The sequence below is a fragment of the Vanessa atalanta genome, chromosome 1 (assembly GCF_905147765.1).
Source record: "Vanessa atalanta chromosome 1, ilVanAtal1.2, whole genome shotgun sequence".
NCBI lineage: Eukaryota > Metazoa > Arthropoda > Insecta > Lepidoptera > Nymphalidae > Vanessa > Vanessa atalanta.
This window is the reverse complement of record NC_061871.1, coordinates 2,524,197-2,543,017: the sequence shown is the minus strand read 5'-3', so window position 1 is coordinate 2,543,017 and position 18,821 is coordinate 2,524,197. Positions and strand designations below refer to the sequence as shown.

The following is an 18,821-nucleotide window of genomic DNA, read 5'->3' as shown; positions in this document are numbered from 1 at the left end:
TCTTCGTCATAAAGCTAGTGGCAATTTTTTACTATGAAATTAATGATAGGTAATTTACTAATAGGGTCTTTCGAACCCAGAACCTCTCACATGAGATGTGAATATTCTCAAAAAGTATCAGGAACTCTGAAATCATGGGTACAGTTTTAGAGAGAGACAGAACGCCTTAATAGTCATTCTCTCTCGGCTCGCGTTTGGTTGACAGTGAACCTTCCAGTTATACGTAGTATATATTACTTCCATGAGCAATTATTTTATGATTCGGTTAACGCTTTGCGTTTTTAGATTTTCCAAGAGCCTTTCTAATTCACACTGGTCTAACCGATCTTAAAGGACTCAACTGTCCTTAAAATATTAACTGTATTAGGCTGCAAAAAAATAAACTTCCTTGGCAACGAATACTTTCCATTATTTTACACCAATAAAAAATATTTAATAGTTTAAATGATCAAGCTTTAGGCTCTATTGGACGAAATAGAAATAGGTGGTACGTCGAAATGTACATCGTTCCACTTTCAATCGTATTTTGATATTCGTGTTGTAATGATTATTTAAGAATAATGGAGATTGAATATTTAAATCATTTTTTCATCCTTAATGTGACATTAAATTACATGACAGATTTCGCATAGAATTAATCGAAACGAATCGAAGAATCCATAAAATTAATTTTACGCCATTAATATCATGCTTTGTGTTTTTTTTTATTCAGTGGTAACTTTATATATTAAAGTACGAACTAACCTTAGTAACCTTAGTCTCTTATGTCATAAGTGTCATAAATCCTACCTCTTTACGTCAAGTCAACTAACAACTTGAACTTCAAATATTGTTACATTATTATCTCGTTATATTTTATTATTTTATAATTTAAAGGCTATTTTCAAATAAAGTATGAGTAACCAAGAAGACACTGTAAAAACAGCAGTGAATATGTGCTTAAAAGTCATAAAAATGTATGAATGGCTCTTGAATCTCTATGTTTTGGTAGGTTATGCTTGTTCAAATTGAACATAGTATGTACGTATAATATATTTTTGATTATTTGTTAATAATCTTTATTTTAAGGATTTCTTTGTTGACAATCATTGGATGAAACTACCAATGTCATGGCAACGATGTTTTGGAGATATGGACCCAAAAGATTTGGGTGATATTATAAATGGGGAAAAAAATAAATGTATATTACCTTTGTCTTTCTTAGCTTTGTTAAAAGCCATAACGAGTCTTAACATACCCCGAACTGGTTCATACAAATATACAATACTTAATCAAGAATTAGAACGCAATATAGGCCACCCTAAACTAAAAAACTTATATTTAAAACATGTTAAATTAAAAAAAAGACATGAAATCAGTTTAATGTCTGATTTTGTATATAGTACGGCTATAAAGAGTAAGTGCAATGCAGTACTAGATTTTGGATCTGGATTGGGACACCTAGTAAGAATACTCAACTATAAATATAACTTATCAGCCGTGGGAATTGAAATGCAGACACAGTTGACGGAGGAAGCTAGGTCTGTATTATTGGTATGTATGTACCCAGTTTTGATGTATGAAAATATTAGAAAAATAAAATGGAGAAAGTTTACAGTCAGGTGGTATACAGAATACCTTTAAAAACTTAATGTAATTTTCAGAAAACTTGATTTGGAATTTGAATATACTGCTAAAAAACATTTAACAGATGAATGTATGACCAACCTTCTTAGACCAACACATTGCAATGTCACATTGACATCATTAGATCAGTTGTATCAGATATCATTACCAAAAAATGCTAAAAGGTATGGTTTAATTGGTCTTCATCCATGTGGAGATTTAGGTCCATTATTGATTAAACACTTTGTTAAAAGTGACAAGGTGAAGTTTATATGTGTTGTTGGTTGCTGTTACATGAAGTTATCATGCAATAATGAACCTTGTGGTTACCCAATGAGCACATATGTGAGGGAGTTAGATAATTCACTGACTTATATTAGTAGAGAGATAGCTTGCCATGCAATAGAAACATACTGTCAAAAGTTATGCAGAGGTGACTATAAAGATTTAAAGGTAACTATTTTTTTATTTTGACACAACTATTCCACAGAATTTCATAGTATTTAATATTAAAAAGAAATATTTATATTGTAGGTACACGCCTACAGAGCTGCTTTAGAAAAAATATTGGTGGAAATGGATCCAGAATTCAAGCATATGCCAATCAGAAGTGTGAAGCACACTAATGACATGTCATTTGAAAGGTAATATTGTATTGAAATAATTATTTCCTATGTGACATTGTCAAAATAATCTGTTCCCTGTGGTACAACTTAAAGCCAATTAAAGTCAGAATTTAATTTAATTGAAATTATAAGTAATTTAGTAAAAACAGTCAAGATATAACATCACAGTATGGAAAATCAGAATGATAATACTCAGGGCCAGATTGACCATGTTGGGGGTCCATAGTTAAGTTTATTCAAAATTACTATGTTTATCTTCTATTGATGAACAAATTGTGGACATCTGAGTAAACCCAGTTACAAATTTCAGGGCTAAAGGCGATGTTGAAAATTAGGTTGAATATTAAGAAAACATGCCAAGAGTTTCATTCTCACTTCAAATCATCACCAGCTATATTAAAGCAAATTATTTCCTCTGATAAATATAACTAAACGTTTCGGGTATATACCTACCTCTTTTAATTTGTAACTTTTGAGCTAACTGACATTTACTGAATAAATTACTTTTAAAAAAACGGCTTTTTTTCCTTGCCTGCCTGTTAATTGACTTAAATAAATTCATGTCCCGTTTTGAGGTAAAAAAATAAATGACCACGTTAGCCATCACCCAATCAATCAACAATTTCATTAACAATAAAAAAAATAAAGTCTTATATTTTTTTTATCTACCTTGGGTTCTAGTCTGTGCGGGGTAAGATACTTAGAAATTGAACATTTCCCTCCTCATGACATTGAAATTTAGAAAATCCTTTATTAGCTATGCTTATGTTATAAAGTAAACCTATGTGCGAAATTTAGCTTACTAGTCTCTGTAGTTATGGTCTTGAGGGAAGTCACGGAAAAGATTCAAAAGATTTTAATTATTGTTATGCTTTCCAGCTATTGTGAAGCAGCTCTTCGACATTCTCCTCTCCAGTCATTGCAAACTAAAAGTGTAGAGGAGGAATTGAAGCAATGGAAACGCGTAGTTGTTTTGTACACGTTACGCCTCATGATCGCACCACTTGTCGAAACTGTCATCCTTTTGGACAGGCTGATATATATTTTAGAACATGGTATGTACATATTTAATGCAATATTTTCTTATGAACGAATCACACTTTTACGTAACTAATAATCAAAAATATATAACAGTATAATTTACAACTACCAGCCAAGAGTTCTGCTTTGTTCTTGAAATGAGGTGTCAACAGCTTGGGTACCGCTTAAATGTTACTTAGAGAACTTTATCGGACCTGGGTTTTCAATCCAGGACCTCGGGATCTGCGGGCTTTTGTCTTTCCACTGGACCAACGAGACAGTTAGATAGATATAAATAACAAATTAAGCTAATTACATAATGTCGCAAGACACACAATGGTTCAGAAATAAAAGTAATAATATTCATTCGTATAGACATTTAATAGAAGAAAATACATGAAACACATTTACATATTTTACACATCTATCGCGATTATGTACAGATGTACAACAACAATTCACTCAAACTTAAGAATTCACAACGACAACATAGGTTTACAACAAAAAATCCTTTTGGCACATATTTTGTAGAATAACATTTATAAATAATACTGTGTCTTTGGTCCGTGTCGATATACCTCAGTTAAATAAATAAACCTTTTGAATATTTAGGTATCCTATGCATATTTATAATACTGGCTTGTTTTTTTTTTGCTAACTTTGATTTAACGAATACTTTTCAGGTATACCCTGTGCAATATATCCCGTCTTTGATCCGAAGATATCTCCACGCAATCACATAATTGTTGGAATAAAGTCTTAATTTGTAATATTATAATGGTCATTTTATTTATTTGCTAAATATTTACCTAAAAACAAAAAAATATTTTAAAGTTTTTACTGTGATATGCAATTATGTAATATCCATTCAAGGAACGACCACATCGGGCGTAACTGCTCTCCAGTTTGTGGTACTGTATTTAATATAAGTATAATGCACTTGAGTTCATGTGGAGCGAGAGCAAAATATATATATATACATACATATATAATATTATTATAGTCCTAGTGCAATGTTTGAGTTACCGGTATTTTTGGGCTTATTATATTTTTTTACTGTTCATCTGTGAGTCTTGTTGAAGCTTCTTAAAATAATTTTTTGCTTTCGACTATTTTCACAAACATTCAAGTTTTTATACGATTTGATTTTGTATAAAAACAATATTATACCGTGTTTTTTCGCCCATTGTGGTCTTTCCTTTAAGCAAACACACAGATAAAACAGAGTTTTTTTTTTTTAATTGAACTTAATCACTTACATAGAGAAAACGTAAAGCGTGATCGAATTGCATCAAGCTTATCAAGTATTGGAAGGTCACAATGTTAAGTATAATAATTTAAAGTTGTGATATACTTAAATAGAACAAGAAAAAAAGTTACTAAATAACGTTTATTATTTCTATAATCAACGAATCATACCCTAGGAATTGGAAGTAAAATGACACAGAGGTTACAGATAGGTTAAAAACATCAAACTAAATAATCTAATGTAATGAACACTATTTCACGAAACAATTGCGTACGTGCTGCGTCGGTACGGTAGTACAGTTGAATCTGGTAATTGGTATTCTCATAAAACCGATAACTCGGCCAACCAAAAAAACTACATTGTGTTTTTTTTTCTTTGATCAACTGTATAATCCGAATCATTATGTTCAATTTAATAACTTAAACTATTTAATTAATCTCTGTTTCTTGGCTTGGCAGTAGAACCGAAAATTAATTATTAAATAATTTGTTATATTTTTAAATTAAAGGTATACATACCATCGGCCGGTACTCATTTTAGAATTCACCCGAATTTTATAGAAGAATATACGACGCAAGATGTGTTTTAATTTATACGATGTCAAATAAATTGTCATTCAAATAGCCTTTAGTTATGTACAATAATAACGTGCATTACATTAGACGCATGTTTGCATAACAATGGACAGATTATATATGGCATCAGGCGGTGGGCGGCGGCAACATGGGCGCCGGCTCGTCCTCCGAGTCGTCGGAGTGCACGCGGGTGAAGCGCCGGCGCTCCAACAGCCGACGGAGCTTAAACTCGCTGTGACCGTAGTCCCAGCGCCGACGGCTGACTGATTTGCGACCTAAATTTCGACAAATCCACAATACCATACAACGACTGTAAAATATATTTATTTTCTTTTAATATGAATAAGTTATTATTACTTATTTAATACGAAAATTTGAATCCTCATTCATACTTTTTTGTTTCATTAACGCCCTTATAGTGTAACGAAAAACAGTCTTGCTGAGATACGTTTAGAAAAACAATAAATTTTCCGAACTCTCCACTGACTTGTTTCCTAAAATCTTCTCTAGTTTTGTAAAAATTATCAATTCTTAAATTGACTTGCATGTGTCATTATTATTTTGAGAGTCAATCGGTTCAAACTGATTTGTATATATATTTATATCGTATAAAAATGCAAAGTGGGGTAATTATTTTAGGTACGTATTAAATGACAAAAACGCAGATGAGTCTTATTAGCAGTGTAAATGGTGACTTGTGGTAATGTAACTTAATGAATAATAAAGGAGTGCAGAAAATAAAAACAAGAAAAGCTGCAGTAAATAAATATATTTCGATAAATGCTCATTACATCTTATTCACATAAGCAAAAATAATATATTATCAAATATTACATTCACAAAACAAAAATAAACAACAAAAATGAGTGCAATTAATTATGAAAACAACAAAATATACAAACTATTTTCTTATTTTCGAAAATAAAATAAATAAAAACAAGATTCCTAATTGGGTACATATTTATAAGCAATTTTTAATTTCAGATCTAAGATAAGGAGATCATCACTACGTGTAAACTGTAGTTGTGTTTATTTTTATAGGAATTATAATGGCAATACTGGTGATGCAGATTTTTCCCTCTTTTAAATAAATAAAATTTTGCTTTTCTAAATTTTGTTATAACAATAAACTAACAGACTTATTTTTAAATATCACATATAACTGCTGATTCATGTTATAATTATAATGTGTATTCTTAGACCAACTTATATCTTAATTCCACTTAAATAATAGAAGAAAATATTATTTATGTATATAACTTTGTGATAACAGCGTCATTTATAATATTTATAAAATATTTCAGATGAGTGTGATGTATTTCAACTATGATGATGAAAATTATACTTCAATTGGTCATTTGTGAAGAACGATAACTATTTAACTGACCAACATTAGATGTTGTACAAAAAAACTGATACGTTCCTTCGCATCAATTAAATATATTGATGCAGAATCGGTAATCAAGATGCGGAATGTGAAGAATTCAGTGCACTACGAGTCCACTCAATATATCTCTGATATCCCATAATAGCGTCGACAATGAAACACATACATAAATCAAACGAGTTTTTTGCCATCGCAGGCTTTAAGACTTTAATAAATAATCGCATTCAACTCGAATCAATAAGAGCAACATAGTATCGGTACCGTATTACGCTATTCAAATTTTATCGTGAATCAGTTCAAATGGCATTCGGGTCAGTAGTCGATCGAGTCACGTGTCATAGTCTGGCCTACGAGAGCAGCGGCTCGCGCGCGTGCTTACCGCGAGAGCGCGCGCGGCACAGCGCCAGCAGCAGCGCGGCGCCGAGCGCGGCCAGCGCGCCCCCCGCCGCGCCGCCCCGCGCGCCGCTCCACGCGCCCCACCACGCGCCCTCTGCCGGCAGCGGAACTCACATATAATAGACGTTTTCTTGACTGCCTTTGTAGGGAACATTAAACGCCACGCACCTCCAGCGTTTCCACCGGCGGGAACGACGTCCCAGATTAGTGGCGTTACGAAAATGATCGTGATGTCGGTTAAGCAGTGTTACGAGCAGAAGCGCTCCCCACCCCACCGATTACGTCCTGAGCCGAGGTGCCAACTCAAACGAGACCTCAGGATGAAGGGGGCCTAAATTCAAGGCTGAGTCTAGTACTCGCTCCAACGCTGTAGAGGCCAGTGGGGCCAAAAGCGAATACAAAACAGACACAAAAACAAAACATTTTCTTGTTATAGTTACTGAAGGATCAGCCAACACGTATTGCCAACATAATATTAAAACAAAATAAAAAACAGATTAAAATAAAAATAACGAAAATTTTTAAAACAAAAAAAAATACAAACCTACTTACCGTCAATGGCGGTAGCCGTGGCCGTGACGTGTGTTACGTTGCTCGACGCGACGGCTGCGACCGACGCGATGGCAGCGACGCGTGCGTCACCGGCGACGCGTGTGGCGGACGCAGCGGGTTCGCTCCCGAAACGCACGACGCGTGGCGGGTTCAGCTCCGCAACGTACACGGCACTGCCGTCCGGCGTCACCGCGATGTCGTGCGGGTTGCTGAACCTATAACACAGTATATGAGATTTTTATGTATCTCTTTTTGAATAGGTTTCGAAATTGTTGTTGGAGATTTCCTCACGATACTAATTGTAATCATAAATTAATTACATGAAATTTTAGTGGCAGGTTTGTTTCACCATTGCTAACGTAACGACATATGTACATTCGATATTTATTACATAGGATTGAAAATTATACAATACCCATCGTCCGGTGCGAAGGTTTGTATGAGTTTCCCCGATGTATAATCTATGGCGTAGCCGCGCACCGGCACGCCGCCTCCCAGCGCCGGACCGTTCACGATGTACAGTCGACCGCCTGTCATAATAAAAGTAATACATGTCATTTATATTACATTTGTGTCTGTTATCTATATTAGTTTCGTCGACGTTCAGGACTCAATTTTTCGCAAATCCATAGTGAGTATCATAAATTAATCAAGGTCCAACCAATTATATCGCGTCAATTTGATGTCTAATGTTATTTATTTGGCTTTTTTCCTGTTATGGTTGGAATAGAGTACAGAAGATTATATATCCTACTATTGGCGAAATAATCTGTGCCTAGCCCCCACCACCAAATGCACTTAATTTAAGATATGCAAGGATTCAATTGTGTTTTATTGAAATATTCTGTAATAAAAATCGTTGAAAAGAGCTAAACTTGAGATGTCGGTTCTACGCTTCAGTTTATACGAAATATATACTATACTAAGGCAGTAGTAGCTTTGTACCTAATTTAACAATGGAACATCACTATTCAAAAGTGAGCCTTATGAGCCTACTTGGATAAAGAATATTTTGATTTTGACACAGATAAATTGTGATAACTTATGGGACACAGATGTCTAGAGGGAGGGAGAAAGGCGCGTACCGTGCACGGGCGCGTAGGCGAGACTGAACAGCCTGGGTCCCACGAGCCAGTGCCTGAAGGCGACGGAGAAGGCGCCGGAGTCCGCCCGGAAGCACGCCAGCCGCCCGTGCTCGCGGTCCGCCGCGCACAGCTCGCCGCGGTCCTCCGCCAGCGCCAGCGCGTGCGGCACCTTCAGCACGAACGGGCCGTCGCCGAACCCTGACGAACACATATAAATGTAGCCAGTTTAAAAAAATTGAATAAAATTAACTTCTTGTGATTTTTAAATACTTCAATATAATATGATATTATATTAATGAAAGATTATAATAAATCAATTAATGTTCAACATTAAAGGAAAGAAAAAACCCTTTATAGTTGGTTATATTTAACATTAAAAGTTGAAATAAGTGATATACAAATTTCCAAAATGAATAATCAGACGAAAAAGAGAGAGAGATATCCTGTAATACCGGGTTGGAACTGTGTTGCTTTCACTATATACAGACAACAATGAAATAAATAAACATAATTTAAGATTATTTAAATGACAAGTAATAAAATTGTTCTTTAAATAAGATTAAATATATTTTTATATCCATATAACATAAAAAGATAAAGTCCTCTCTTTAAAGGGCACACCCCTTTGGGGCATAGCGTTTTGTTTATTATAATTATTTTAAGCTGCCTAAAAGAACTTCATTCCAAAGAATATTATTATATGACAATAAACATGTACATAAAACGAAAAGAGATAATGTTCACTACATTCACTCACGTTTCCCCCACTGCAGTATCTTAGTTCCGTCAGCTGCAAACTTAACAATGCGTGTGTTACAGTATCCATCCGCTACAAAGAAATCACCAGATGAGTGAACAGCCACTGCACTTGGCTTGCAGAAGTGTTCATCGTCATCTCCTGGTATAAATCTGTAAGAAGATAAAAATTTGCATTTAAAATGTTGAGGTGTTCTTGCATAGCTGAATAAAACTATGTTTGTAGTTTGCTTATTTTAAATAAAATAACCCTTTTGAATAATGAAATATGTTAAATGTTAATAACGTAAGTTATTTATAATTATATTATATTTATTATATTATATATTTATAAAATAATTTATATATAATACTGTTACAATGTCAGTGAATGGATTAAACTTACTTTTCCCCGAGCACCATAGCTGGTTTAATTCGATTTTCAGGTGTGAACTTAAAGACCTGATGTAGAGCTACATCTGTCACCCAAACATTGCCTTTATTGTCCACTGTGATGCCATGAGGAATGTAGAAACTATGACAAATACATACAATATTAGTTTATTTTAAAACAATTGTGAACCTTGTATTGTTATCAGTTATTAATTACATTGTGTAAATAACAATGGGTTCTTACCCTTTTCCAATGTTTAACCAGTTTTATATGCCTAAATTATTTTTTTATTTTTATTGCTCATAAATTAACTTCAATATTGTTTGTTTTAATTATAAATTAAGATCCATCTGTCACAGCTATTAGCCATAAAAAATAAGAAGGAAATAAGGAACAAGCTTTAAAAAAAAATGTTTTAAAATGTTTGGCACAAATATAAAATATTGACTACTAATTTGAATAATACAAATAAATAAAAAGTTGTGGTAATGTTTTGTTCAGTTCTTTGCAAATCTCCAAGTCATAAATCTTTATTTTTAGGCACACATACTCTTTCATAATCCTCTGATGTTTTCCATTAAGTATTTTGTGTATTTTTAATTTTGAGATAACATAAAAGTTGCTAATTTTCTAGTTATACAAAAATTTTAATCATTTATCATTGTTTTCTTATTTCAGTAATTTAACCTTATGTTTAAATTATATGATGTTGTTTTTAGTTGGTTACCTAATTTATTAGTATTTATAATTAATTTCATCTATTCAATCATTTTTCTAAGACCTTATTTAAATATGTATTATAAATTTAAGTATCCTTTAAATACTCACAGGTTTTGTCCCCAGGAGTCAAGTAAATCTCCTGTTTCATTAAATACAAGTATTGTTGGCTCAGCTATTGGAGGATCACCAATGCCCTGGTACACATTTCTGTCTGTGAAAGTGTTGAGATCCCATGAATTGGTCGCCCGGTGGAAGACAAGGAGTAGCCCTGACGTGTCCAATGCTACTCCAGATACCTGACCCATTTTTACCGCTGAATCTGGCCAATTCGGAATCCATTGCGGAGCTGAAAAATAACGACAATTTTTTTGAAACAAAAATTGCCAAAATATTAAAAGTGATAATCATTTTTATACAAACCGTGTTCTAACTTTTCCAGCGCGGTTTTTGTTCTAGCATACTGGCTATCGAAGTAGCCCCCTGTGTAATCTTCTTCCGGAAACTGATTAAAAATACTATATTTTAAAAAAATTGCATATATTGGTCTCACATATCAGCTATATAATGTAACACTTCTTCTTACCCTTCTTGCAAAAATACAAGTCAAATATAACAATATCACCACAAACATTTTGAACATATTCTTAATGAAACTGATATTGCACATTTTTAAAGTCTACAATAGTATACTATTTACGTTTATAATTTACACAAAAAATGTGATGAAGATCAGTCGTAGTATTGTAAAATAATATTGATAGGAATGTTATCACTTGACACTTATCATTACTTAGTTTTATAAACAATCAGTTTCATTGAGGATTCATCTCACTCAACATTTTGTCAATTAATTACTTTGCTGCAGTGTTGCCATACGTCTAGATTTCTTAAATTGGAGGTTGTTCTATGAGACACGAGTACATAAAAAGACAAATTCTCATAAAATTAAAAAAAAATTGGTACATTTCTGAATCCTTTGTTTTATTCATTTTAAGTTAAGACTTCCTATTTTCTCTATATATCGAGTTTTACTATTAATGTTGTTGTCAATCAGGAATAGATAAATAAACACAATTTCAGTAGTCTATTTCGGTTCTACAATATTTACTAAGTTGTAACACCTTTCGCATGCAATATTGGAGTAAATAAAACACAACAAATCGATTTTATTAAAATATTTAGAAGCATATATTTTTGACCAAAATTGATCTGAGAGAAGAGTTATATTGATTTTCTGACTGGGCATGGGCAAATCATCTTCAATCATAATTCACATTTTGCGTCATGTCGGAGGTTCAAGTTGCGATTTGCGAATATGTAGACCGCACACGATACATTTTGCAAAGCGGTTGGCTTAGAACTTACATGTGCCATTGTATTTACCGTAATAAAAAAATCGATAAGCAGTTGTTCGGATTATATTTTATCCGCTGCAAGGAAATCCCCGACTATTGATGCGATTGTAAGTGGTCCTATGTATGTACTCCAGCCGGGTAAGTCGGCAAATTCATATGTTGTTCTCCAGTCAACAGTTTTATTAATGGAGATCAAAATAGATAAAAAAAAATCAATCTATCAAACAAATTCAGTCGGTTCGATATTACCCCAACGCACTCTACGTTAACTGGTATGTCAGTTTTTGGCATATATGTGAAGAAGTCCTTTTGTGAAATGGCTTCATTTGAGTAACATTTAATACTTTATAACGGTAAACGTTACATGAATAAGTATTTTAATATCTGAAGGACGATTCGACTTAACGTTGATTGTTAAAGTTGTCTTATAAGTTTTAGTTTGAAACGCCTTGACTGATGAAAGCAAAGCAAAAAGATATCATAATTACAAAGCAGAGGCTACATAAATGTGTGGAGATGGAGAAAAGGTAAGGACGAATAAAAATGTAATTTATGATGTGCTGATATCTTAAATTATTTTGGATGGAGGGTTGGTCTCTTCCTGCGAGAATCTAATGTCGCAGAAAGTGGCCAAGGATTGTGCCTTCGTTGAGCCGCTCTGGTAAAGAAACCCGGGGATTAGGCGTGGCCACTATGTACAGCTTCTACCTCTACCGTAAGCGTCACTGGGTCTAGTTGGATATTCTTCCCTCACGGGAACCCTCTACGAGAGGTGGTACGGTAACATGCGCAAGCGATTTCGTAAAGTCCCCCAAAAAGGTGTATGTACCCCTGGTTTATTAGTGGGTATTCCGTGGGGCAATCCGTAAATGCGTTTATCCAGCGAGAGTAAAAAAACTAGCTTATACATGAAAAAAGTAAAATTATTGAGTATTATTTACCTTTTAATTTAGTAAAGATGTCTGTTCAATAAGATATTAAATGATAGTGTAAAAATAATTACACAATACATAACGTTTATGTAAACATTATAAATGGCCGGTCCTCTTGACATCAGAGAATAACTGGTCATTTTCTGTTTTCAATGTACCAATGCACGCTCATTATGAATTATACTTTAGGGAATAAAAATAAAAAGTCCGAAATGCTTTAAACTAAGAAGTTTATTTTCACATGCACCATGAAAGTGCGCTTACATCCTACACGAAAAACCGCCATTACATAAATAAAATCCACTTGTGGGATATATGTAATAAAGTAGCGACTCTTCTAACACTTTAAAGCGATCTGATGTCGACGTAAATGATAACGTTACTTCGCCGACCCACAAAACTATACTCGTATCCTAAACATTAGTCAAGAACGATTGCGCTTGTTCTTGAACTTTCCTCATCTTTTTCAAGTCTTTTGAAGAAACTTGATTCTTATTGCTTAATAAAGCAATGTTCATATGCAGTTCTTTCATAAGATCACTTCTCATCCTTTTGAGGATTATATCATTAGTTGGTGAATGTAATAGTCTTCTGTGGTAGAAAACTAATTTGTTTTTAGTTTTCTTAACCGCGGGTCTATTCAATGAAGACGATTCATTCTCGTCATTCTCAAATATTATTTCCCTTCCAGAATTTATATTCTTCTGATAATTTGGAATCGTATTAAACATTTTACTTTTTTTAGATTTGGGACTAACTTTAAACGACTTGTCATATTTCTTTCTTTTGAAGGATGGTTTTTGTTTATTGATATAATATTCACCAAGGAGGTCAGAATAATCGCTTCTTGGAATGGCAGCAAATATACAATGGAAGTGTTCTCCGATTTCTTGCCGTAGATTTGTCGGTATATTTTTCTGTCGAAAGTTAGCCAACTTTTCTTGTAATGAATACAATTCACTCATATGCATAGAGCCATCTGCGAGACCAGCCTGACCCAAGAGTACCATATTGAGTTTTCGTAGCATACTATTAATGTTGTCCCTATTGTTGGAGAGCTGTTTCGGACTAATAACTTTTTGATTAAGCAATTGTTGATGACGATTTTGGAGGTAAACTAATTCCTTATACATAGCTTTGGGATCACCTAATTCTTTTTTCAAGGAGTCGAAAGCCTTGCTCAGTTTACGCAAAACATTATTCCTATTTTTAGGTATGTTATTGCTTAAATCGTTTTGGACGATATTCGGTTCTTGTGTTAAATCGACTTCATTCTCAGACATAATGCGTTCTTTTGTAAGATATTTACATCTGATGCCTTCCCAGAATTCGGATTGGAAAGCTTCCTGGTTACCAACTGTTCCTCTAACACTTAAATAAAAAGTTATGTCTTCATTTTCGAGAGTCACATTGTTTTTCTTAAGTATTTCGTTCAACCACATTTTACCTTCATCCATCTTAAGCTTATCTACTATTTTCTTCGTAATGTTAACTCTAGCTGAAGTAATAACTTCACTTGTATCAGATACTTCATTGTCTTGAATGATTTGTCCTCTCTTGTCATGATTTTCTGTTGTTATTGGTATAAAATCTGGAGCTTTTTCAACCATTTGATTTTCTACTCCTTTTTTAGCGTTTTTAATTGGTTCTGAGGTGCACTTATTAATAGGTGGTGGCTGATCTCTGCTCTGAGAATTTTTTCTTTGCGAATTATTGTTCAACGGACTTTTCGTAACTTGAGATGGTATGTTATCATTGGATATACTATTATACCTCTTTTTATTTTGATGAGAGTCATGACTCACCGGTGATTTAGACTGACGTTTTAGTAGTGAGCTCCTCTGGTTCGATGCGGTAAGACAGGATGGGGTAATATCTTGGATAACATTTCTGTTTTTATGCATTTGTTTGTTTTGTTCATTATTGCGTTGAATGTTTTGGTTACTTTGAGTGTAAACAGGTCGGTACACTGCCACATAAGGAGAATTTATTGGTAATCCTGAGAATGGCAAAGTCACCCGACACGTGTGAATCAAATGACCACTACGAGTACATCCACTGCAAAACATTTGGTGATACGCCTTTAATTGACGATTCTCGACCAGTGGTGAGTCCAAATTTATCTGAAAATGTACATAGATCATTAATATTATTGCTTTATTACTGTATGCTATAAATCTTTTAAAATAATAGTGGTTATGCTTACAGTATTATGGTATCGTCGCCAAATGTCTGGGCAATGGCTGGATGGATGTCCATTTTGCCCACATTCAGCACATTTGATGGAACCCCAGTTGCAGCAATTTCGACACATAGTAAAATATGAGTGGTTTGGTGATCCACACTGTAAATAAAATAATTTTAAATTAATGATACTTTGCAATTTTGTATAATTAATAATGGAACAACTAATTTTGAAAAAAGCATACATTAACGCAAATTTTTCTAGGGCATCGGGGCTCAAAATGACCAGCTGAGCCACACATAAAACAAATCGGTGGCTTCATGCGACAGGTATCATCACGGTGTCCAGCACGGTTACAATAATTGCAGCTGTAATTAAATTATATACACTGTAGTTTACATTGTTTACATTTTCTGGAGAGTTTTCTGATGTTAAATGAAATCAATGTCTTTCTTTATAGCTTTAACTCTTAAAGGAGTGTTTATTTTGATTTAATTTTAAAATGACAACTGTGTAGGAGTGGTATTATTTCGTGTCTCTATTACTTACGTGATTTTTCGTTTTGACATTGATGGATTTCTGTCTTTAGGATCTATTACCCACAAACTTTTGTCTCCTAAAATTAAAATATGATATAAGAAAAGATTTATAAAATCTACAGACACACAATATGTTATCTTTTTCTCTCATAGTCTGAAATGATACAACTGTCATGATTTAATTAAAACCTACTATATTATTTATTAACAGTTTTGCGACACATATTCAATAGCCAGGTAATTTTTTTATATTAATGGTTTAGTTTTTAGAAAAAATAAACCACTTGGTTATTCATTTTGTTCAAATGAGGGGACCTAGACATATAGTGTAAATTGACAATTTCTAATGATATTAAAGTTGATATTAAAGTTTATGTTGGTGAGGTGCAATTTAAAAAATAAAAAAAAATACAGATGGTGCATGCTTTGTAATTTTTTTATTGTAATACTTGCGACTCGCCCTGCCAATTCTCATACCAAATATACTACAGAATATCTTAATATTCAACATATACACCTCTTTTGTCATTAGACAATATAAACCGCTATTTCCCTGCATTTTAAATCTGCAATGTCTTCGAAAATATTCTTTTAAATTACATGCTATAAGTATAATTGGGTAGATGAATGCTGTATTGTTTAAAATTGCTTTGTAGATAAGCCATTATTTCTCATAACAAGTAGAGGATAATTTTTTTTTATTGTGGGTTATCCCTAAGAGATATATACCATCACAGACTTTTTTGTAGACCTTTTTAATGTGTACAATACTGTAGTACATTATTTTGATGTCTTGTAGGGTTCAACCAGTGTTTGAAATTTAAGCACAAAATAGGTATTTATTTATGACATCACATTAGAAACCTCTAAAATTAACACTACGATATTATGCATGTATTATACATATAAACTGTCCTCTTGAATAACTCTTATCTATTTAAAAATACGCAACAAAATTCTTTGTGTATTTTTAAAGATCTAAGCATACACGGGACAGACAGACAGCAGGAAGTGACTTTGGTTTATACTATGTGGTGATTTTTAAAGGAGGGCCAAAACTTTTTTTTATTTTCAGTTTTAGTTCTGACTTACTTCTGAATGGATATTTCTTTAGAAATTTTGTCAAAACGTAATTCATTATTATTATAAAAGTGAAGTGATAAATAAGAAATTTGCCTTTAGTCAAACAATTAACTTAATATATGCATAACCGAATGGAATAAAAAATACTTACTTGACATATTTTTCTGTATTTCTCGATGATTAAATTCCTCTCCGCCCCAACTTTCATTATAAAATTTTTCCATTTCAGCCCTGAGAGTATTAAGAGAGAACTGTCGTAGTTTGCATGTTTTATTGTTGCCTTTCAAGTTATCAAAATCAAGATCAGCATTCAATATGTCTGGTATTTTTGTTGATCCACACTTTGAAATATCTTTTTGAGGAACTATATTTTCATCATAATAGTCATCAACTTCGGTAAATCCAGTGACATTTGCCATTACTATATTTTCATCGATGGTTGTAGAAGCTGGTGTTGTTAGATCAACAATCACAACTTTATTTATAGTTTCATTGATTCTCTTTTTGGCAGTTTTAGGAGTTGTTGTTATAGGATTATCTAACACTCTACTGTCTGAATCTTCTTCATCCCTGGTTACTGAGAGTGTTATTTGTGGAGTGTCTTCTTTTATGTTTTCAGATTGATTTGAATCTGATTCATAAACATCTGTATTTGGCAAGCTTTTATCTGTTACTATATAAGGACTCTGATTTTTGTTGTTATCATTCATTGATTGATTACTACTTGAATCATAAACATCCGCACATGGAATACTCTTTTCAGATGCCCTATATGATTTGGTTCTTTGCCTCTTTTTTTTTGCTTTACTCTTGGGTGTTGCAAAACATTCATCTATAGAGTTGGCAGTAGATGTGTTCGGTGAATTATTAGGTATTGGGGTTGATGTTGCATCCTTATTTCTCTTTTTCTTTTTTTTCTTTGAAGGTGTCTGATCTAATAGATCAGAGGCATGTAGGCTAAAGTCAAAACTTTGATTATTAGGATGTTTTGAAGAAATATTCAATGCTATGCAATCACCTCTGATAAACTCGTCTGAAACTGACGATACCACTGAAGGAACAGGGCTTGCCGTCTTTTCTCTATCACCATTGGGTTTCTCTTGTGTTGTTTTATTTGAAATCTGTGTTGGGGAGTTATTCGAAACAGAGCATACATCTTCATCTGAACTGTCAATTGTGATGGTTGGTTTTGGAGGCAATGCCACCTCAATAACCTCATCTTCATCACTAGATTCAAGTTCCACAATACAGTTTGCATCCTCATTTTCTAGTATTTCTATGGTTTTTTTAACATTAACCGACACTGGCTGTTCAAAAATGGATAAGTCTACCGTTGAATTAGTAGGACTATTTTTCTCACCTTTTGCTTTGGGTTGGTCTGTGTCATTTACATTATTGATTATAGCGGGTTCTTTTGGGGTATTTACTTTTTTATAGATAGAATTTTGATCATCGTTAGTACGCCAGTACCGTTTTATACGAGGTACATTTTCATCGACATTTATTTCCTTTTCGTTAATGTTTACATTTGTCTGAGTTTCGTCCACATAGTGAAGCATGGCATACATTTGGTCTTCCAAATCATTTTCGCTAAGCTCCTGTAATCAAACATTATAGCAAAATAACTATTGAGCATGCGTTGCTCACTGGATATTATGAAATATGACACAACAAAAATATGGTAACCTATTACTTACCTCTTCCATGTTTAAATATGAAATTATGGTCAAATAAAATAAAACATGAAATCAACATAATCGAAATATTGTAATTAAAAGAGATTTTAAATGCCTGTAGCAATTAGAAATAACGAAAAAACATTTTTGTTGTAGAGACACGTCTGTCACTACATTTCAATTTTCAAGACCGAAGCCATAGATAACACATAGATAAATAAAATAGTGTCTATTGTAAATATTATCACAGATAAGCATTAAGTTGGGAAGTAAAGCCATTTGGTAGCTCAGCTACCAAATTAAATTTTTTATAATGCTCGGGCTTTAAGTTTTGATGACCAATTCGAATGCAGGATGCGCGTTTGCTGACTACTAAAATCCTTAAATAGACTTGCTAATGAATATAATTTCATGCTATTATCTTTGAAAGATAAATCAACTAATTTTGAAGATTTCTTCTTTTCCCTGCCCGTGTCCCAATTCTATTTGGGATCGGCGCATCATGTCTTCTTTTTTCATGCTCCTCTATAATTCCTCATTTGATGTATCACATCCATCTCTCTCATATCCCTCCTCACACACTCCACCCATGTTTCTTAGGTCGTTCTCTTCCCCTTCTTCACTTTACGCTCATGTTCATGACGGTTTCAGTAAGTGTTTTTACGTGTGTCACCTCTCTGCGCCTCACATGTCCATCCCAACTCAAA

At 33.4% G+C, this 18,821-nt stretch overlaps 3 protein-coding genes across 5 annotated transcripts; 1 reads left to right on the top strand and 2 right to left on the bottom strand.

The window, feature by feature from the left end:
- Window positions 1-790: 790 nt before the first annotated feature.
- On the top strand, window positions 791-4,023 carry LOC125063933 (methyltransferase-like protein 25B). Of its 2 annotated transcripts, XM_047670650.1 has the most exons (6): window positions 791-987; window positions 1,069-1,520; window positions 1,644-2,058; window positions 2,140-2,249; window positions 3,111-3,286; window positions 3,935-4,023. In XM_047670650.1, the coding sequence occupies exons 1-6, from the start codon at window positions 895-897 to the stop codon at window positions 4,012-4,014; spliced, it is 1,326 nt and encodes a 441-aa protein (XP_047526606.1). In that variant the 5' UTR covers window positions 791-894; the 3' UTR covers window positions 4,015-4,023. The 2 variants fall into 2 exon arrangements, with proteins under 2 accessions (XP_047526606.1, XP_047526616.1); XM_047670660.1 differs by lacking the exons at window positions 3,111-3,286; window positions 3,935-4,023 and adding an exon at window positions 2,542-2,691.
- Window positions 4,024-5,829: 1,806 nt separating this feature from the next.
- Window positions 5,830-11,180, bottom strand: LOC125067003 (peptidyl-alpha-hydroxyglycine alpha-amidating lyase 1-like). 2 transcript variants are annotated; one of them, XM_047675372.1, is made up of 9 exons: window positions 10,928-11,180; window positions 10,765-10,846; window positions 10,453-10,690; window positions 9,637-9,765; window positions 9,253-9,404; window positions 8,496-8,693; window positions 7,826-7,940; window positions 7,411-7,625; window positions 5,830-6,952 (listed from the first exon to the last, which is right to left on the bottom strand). In XM_047675372.1, exons 1-9 carry the CDS (start codon window positions 11,009-11,011, stop codon window positions 6,810-6,812), a joined length of 1,356 nt encoding a protein of 451 aa, XP_047531328.1. In that variant the 5' UTR covers window positions 11,012-11,180; the 3' UTR covers window positions 5,830-6,809. The 2 variants fall into 2 exon arrangements, with proteins under 2 accessions (XP_047531328.1, XP_047531334.1); XM_047675378.1 differs by having other exon boundaries at window positions 6,928-6,952; window positions 7,403-7,625.
- Window positions 11,181-12,844: 1,664 nt separating this feature from the next.
- On the bottom strand, window positions 12,845-18,303 carry LOC125077081. The gene is made up of 6 exons (XM_047688879.1): window positions 18,136-18,303; window positions 16,590-18,036; window positions 15,366-15,432; window positions 15,061-15,184; window positions 14,838-14,975; window positions 12,845-14,754 (listed from the first exon to the last, which is right to left on the bottom strand). Exons 1-6 carry the CDS (start codon window positions 18,142-18,144, stop codon window positions 13,045-13,047), a joined length of 3,495 nt encoding a protein of 1,164 aa, XP_047544835.1. The 5' UTR covers window positions 18,145-18,303; the 3' UTR covers window positions 12,845-13,044.
- Window positions 18,304-18,821: the final 518 nt, after the last annotated feature.

What these genes read in the sequence shown, in the direction of transcription:
- LOC125063933 (XM_047670650.1), top strand. Translation starts at nt 895, where the DNA reads ATGAGTAACCAAGAAGACACTGTAAAAACAGCAGTGAATATGTGCTTA. An exon ending in TCTTGAATCTCTATGTTTTG is followed by an intron (nt 988 to 1,068) that starts GTAGGTTATGCT and finishes CTTTATTTTAAG; the next exon opens with GATTTCTTTGTTGACAATCA. An exon ending in GATATATATTTTAGAACATG is followed by an intron (nt 3,287 to 3,934) that starts GTATGTACATAT and finishes AATACTTTTCAG; the next exon opens with GTATACCCTGTGCAATATAT.
- LOC125067003 (XM_047675372.1), bottom strand. Translation starts at nt 11,011, where the DNA reads ATGTGCAATATCAGTTTCATTAAGAATATGTTCAAAATGTTTGTGGTG. An exon ending in GATACTGCAGTGGGGGAAAC is followed by an intron (nt 8,694 to 9,252) that starts GTGAGTGAATGT and finishes TGTGTTCGTCAG; the next exon opens with GGTTCGGCGACGGCCCGTTC. An exon ending in ACCTTCGCACCGGACGATGG is followed by an intron (nt 7,626 to 7,825) that starts GTATTGTATAAT and finishes ACTGTGTTATAG; the next exon opens with GTTCAGCAACCCGCACGACA.
- LOC125077081 (XM_047688879.1), bottom strand. An exon ending in CTAGAAAAATTTGCGTTAAT is followed by an intron (nt 14,976 to 15,060) that starts GTATGCTTTTTT and finishes TTTTATTTACAG; the next exon opens with TGTGGATCACCAAACCACTC. An exon ending in GGCGACGATACCATAATACT is followed by an intron (nt 14,755 to 14,837) that starts GTAAGCATAACC and finishes GTACATTTTCAG; the next exon opens with ATAAATTTGGACTCACCACT.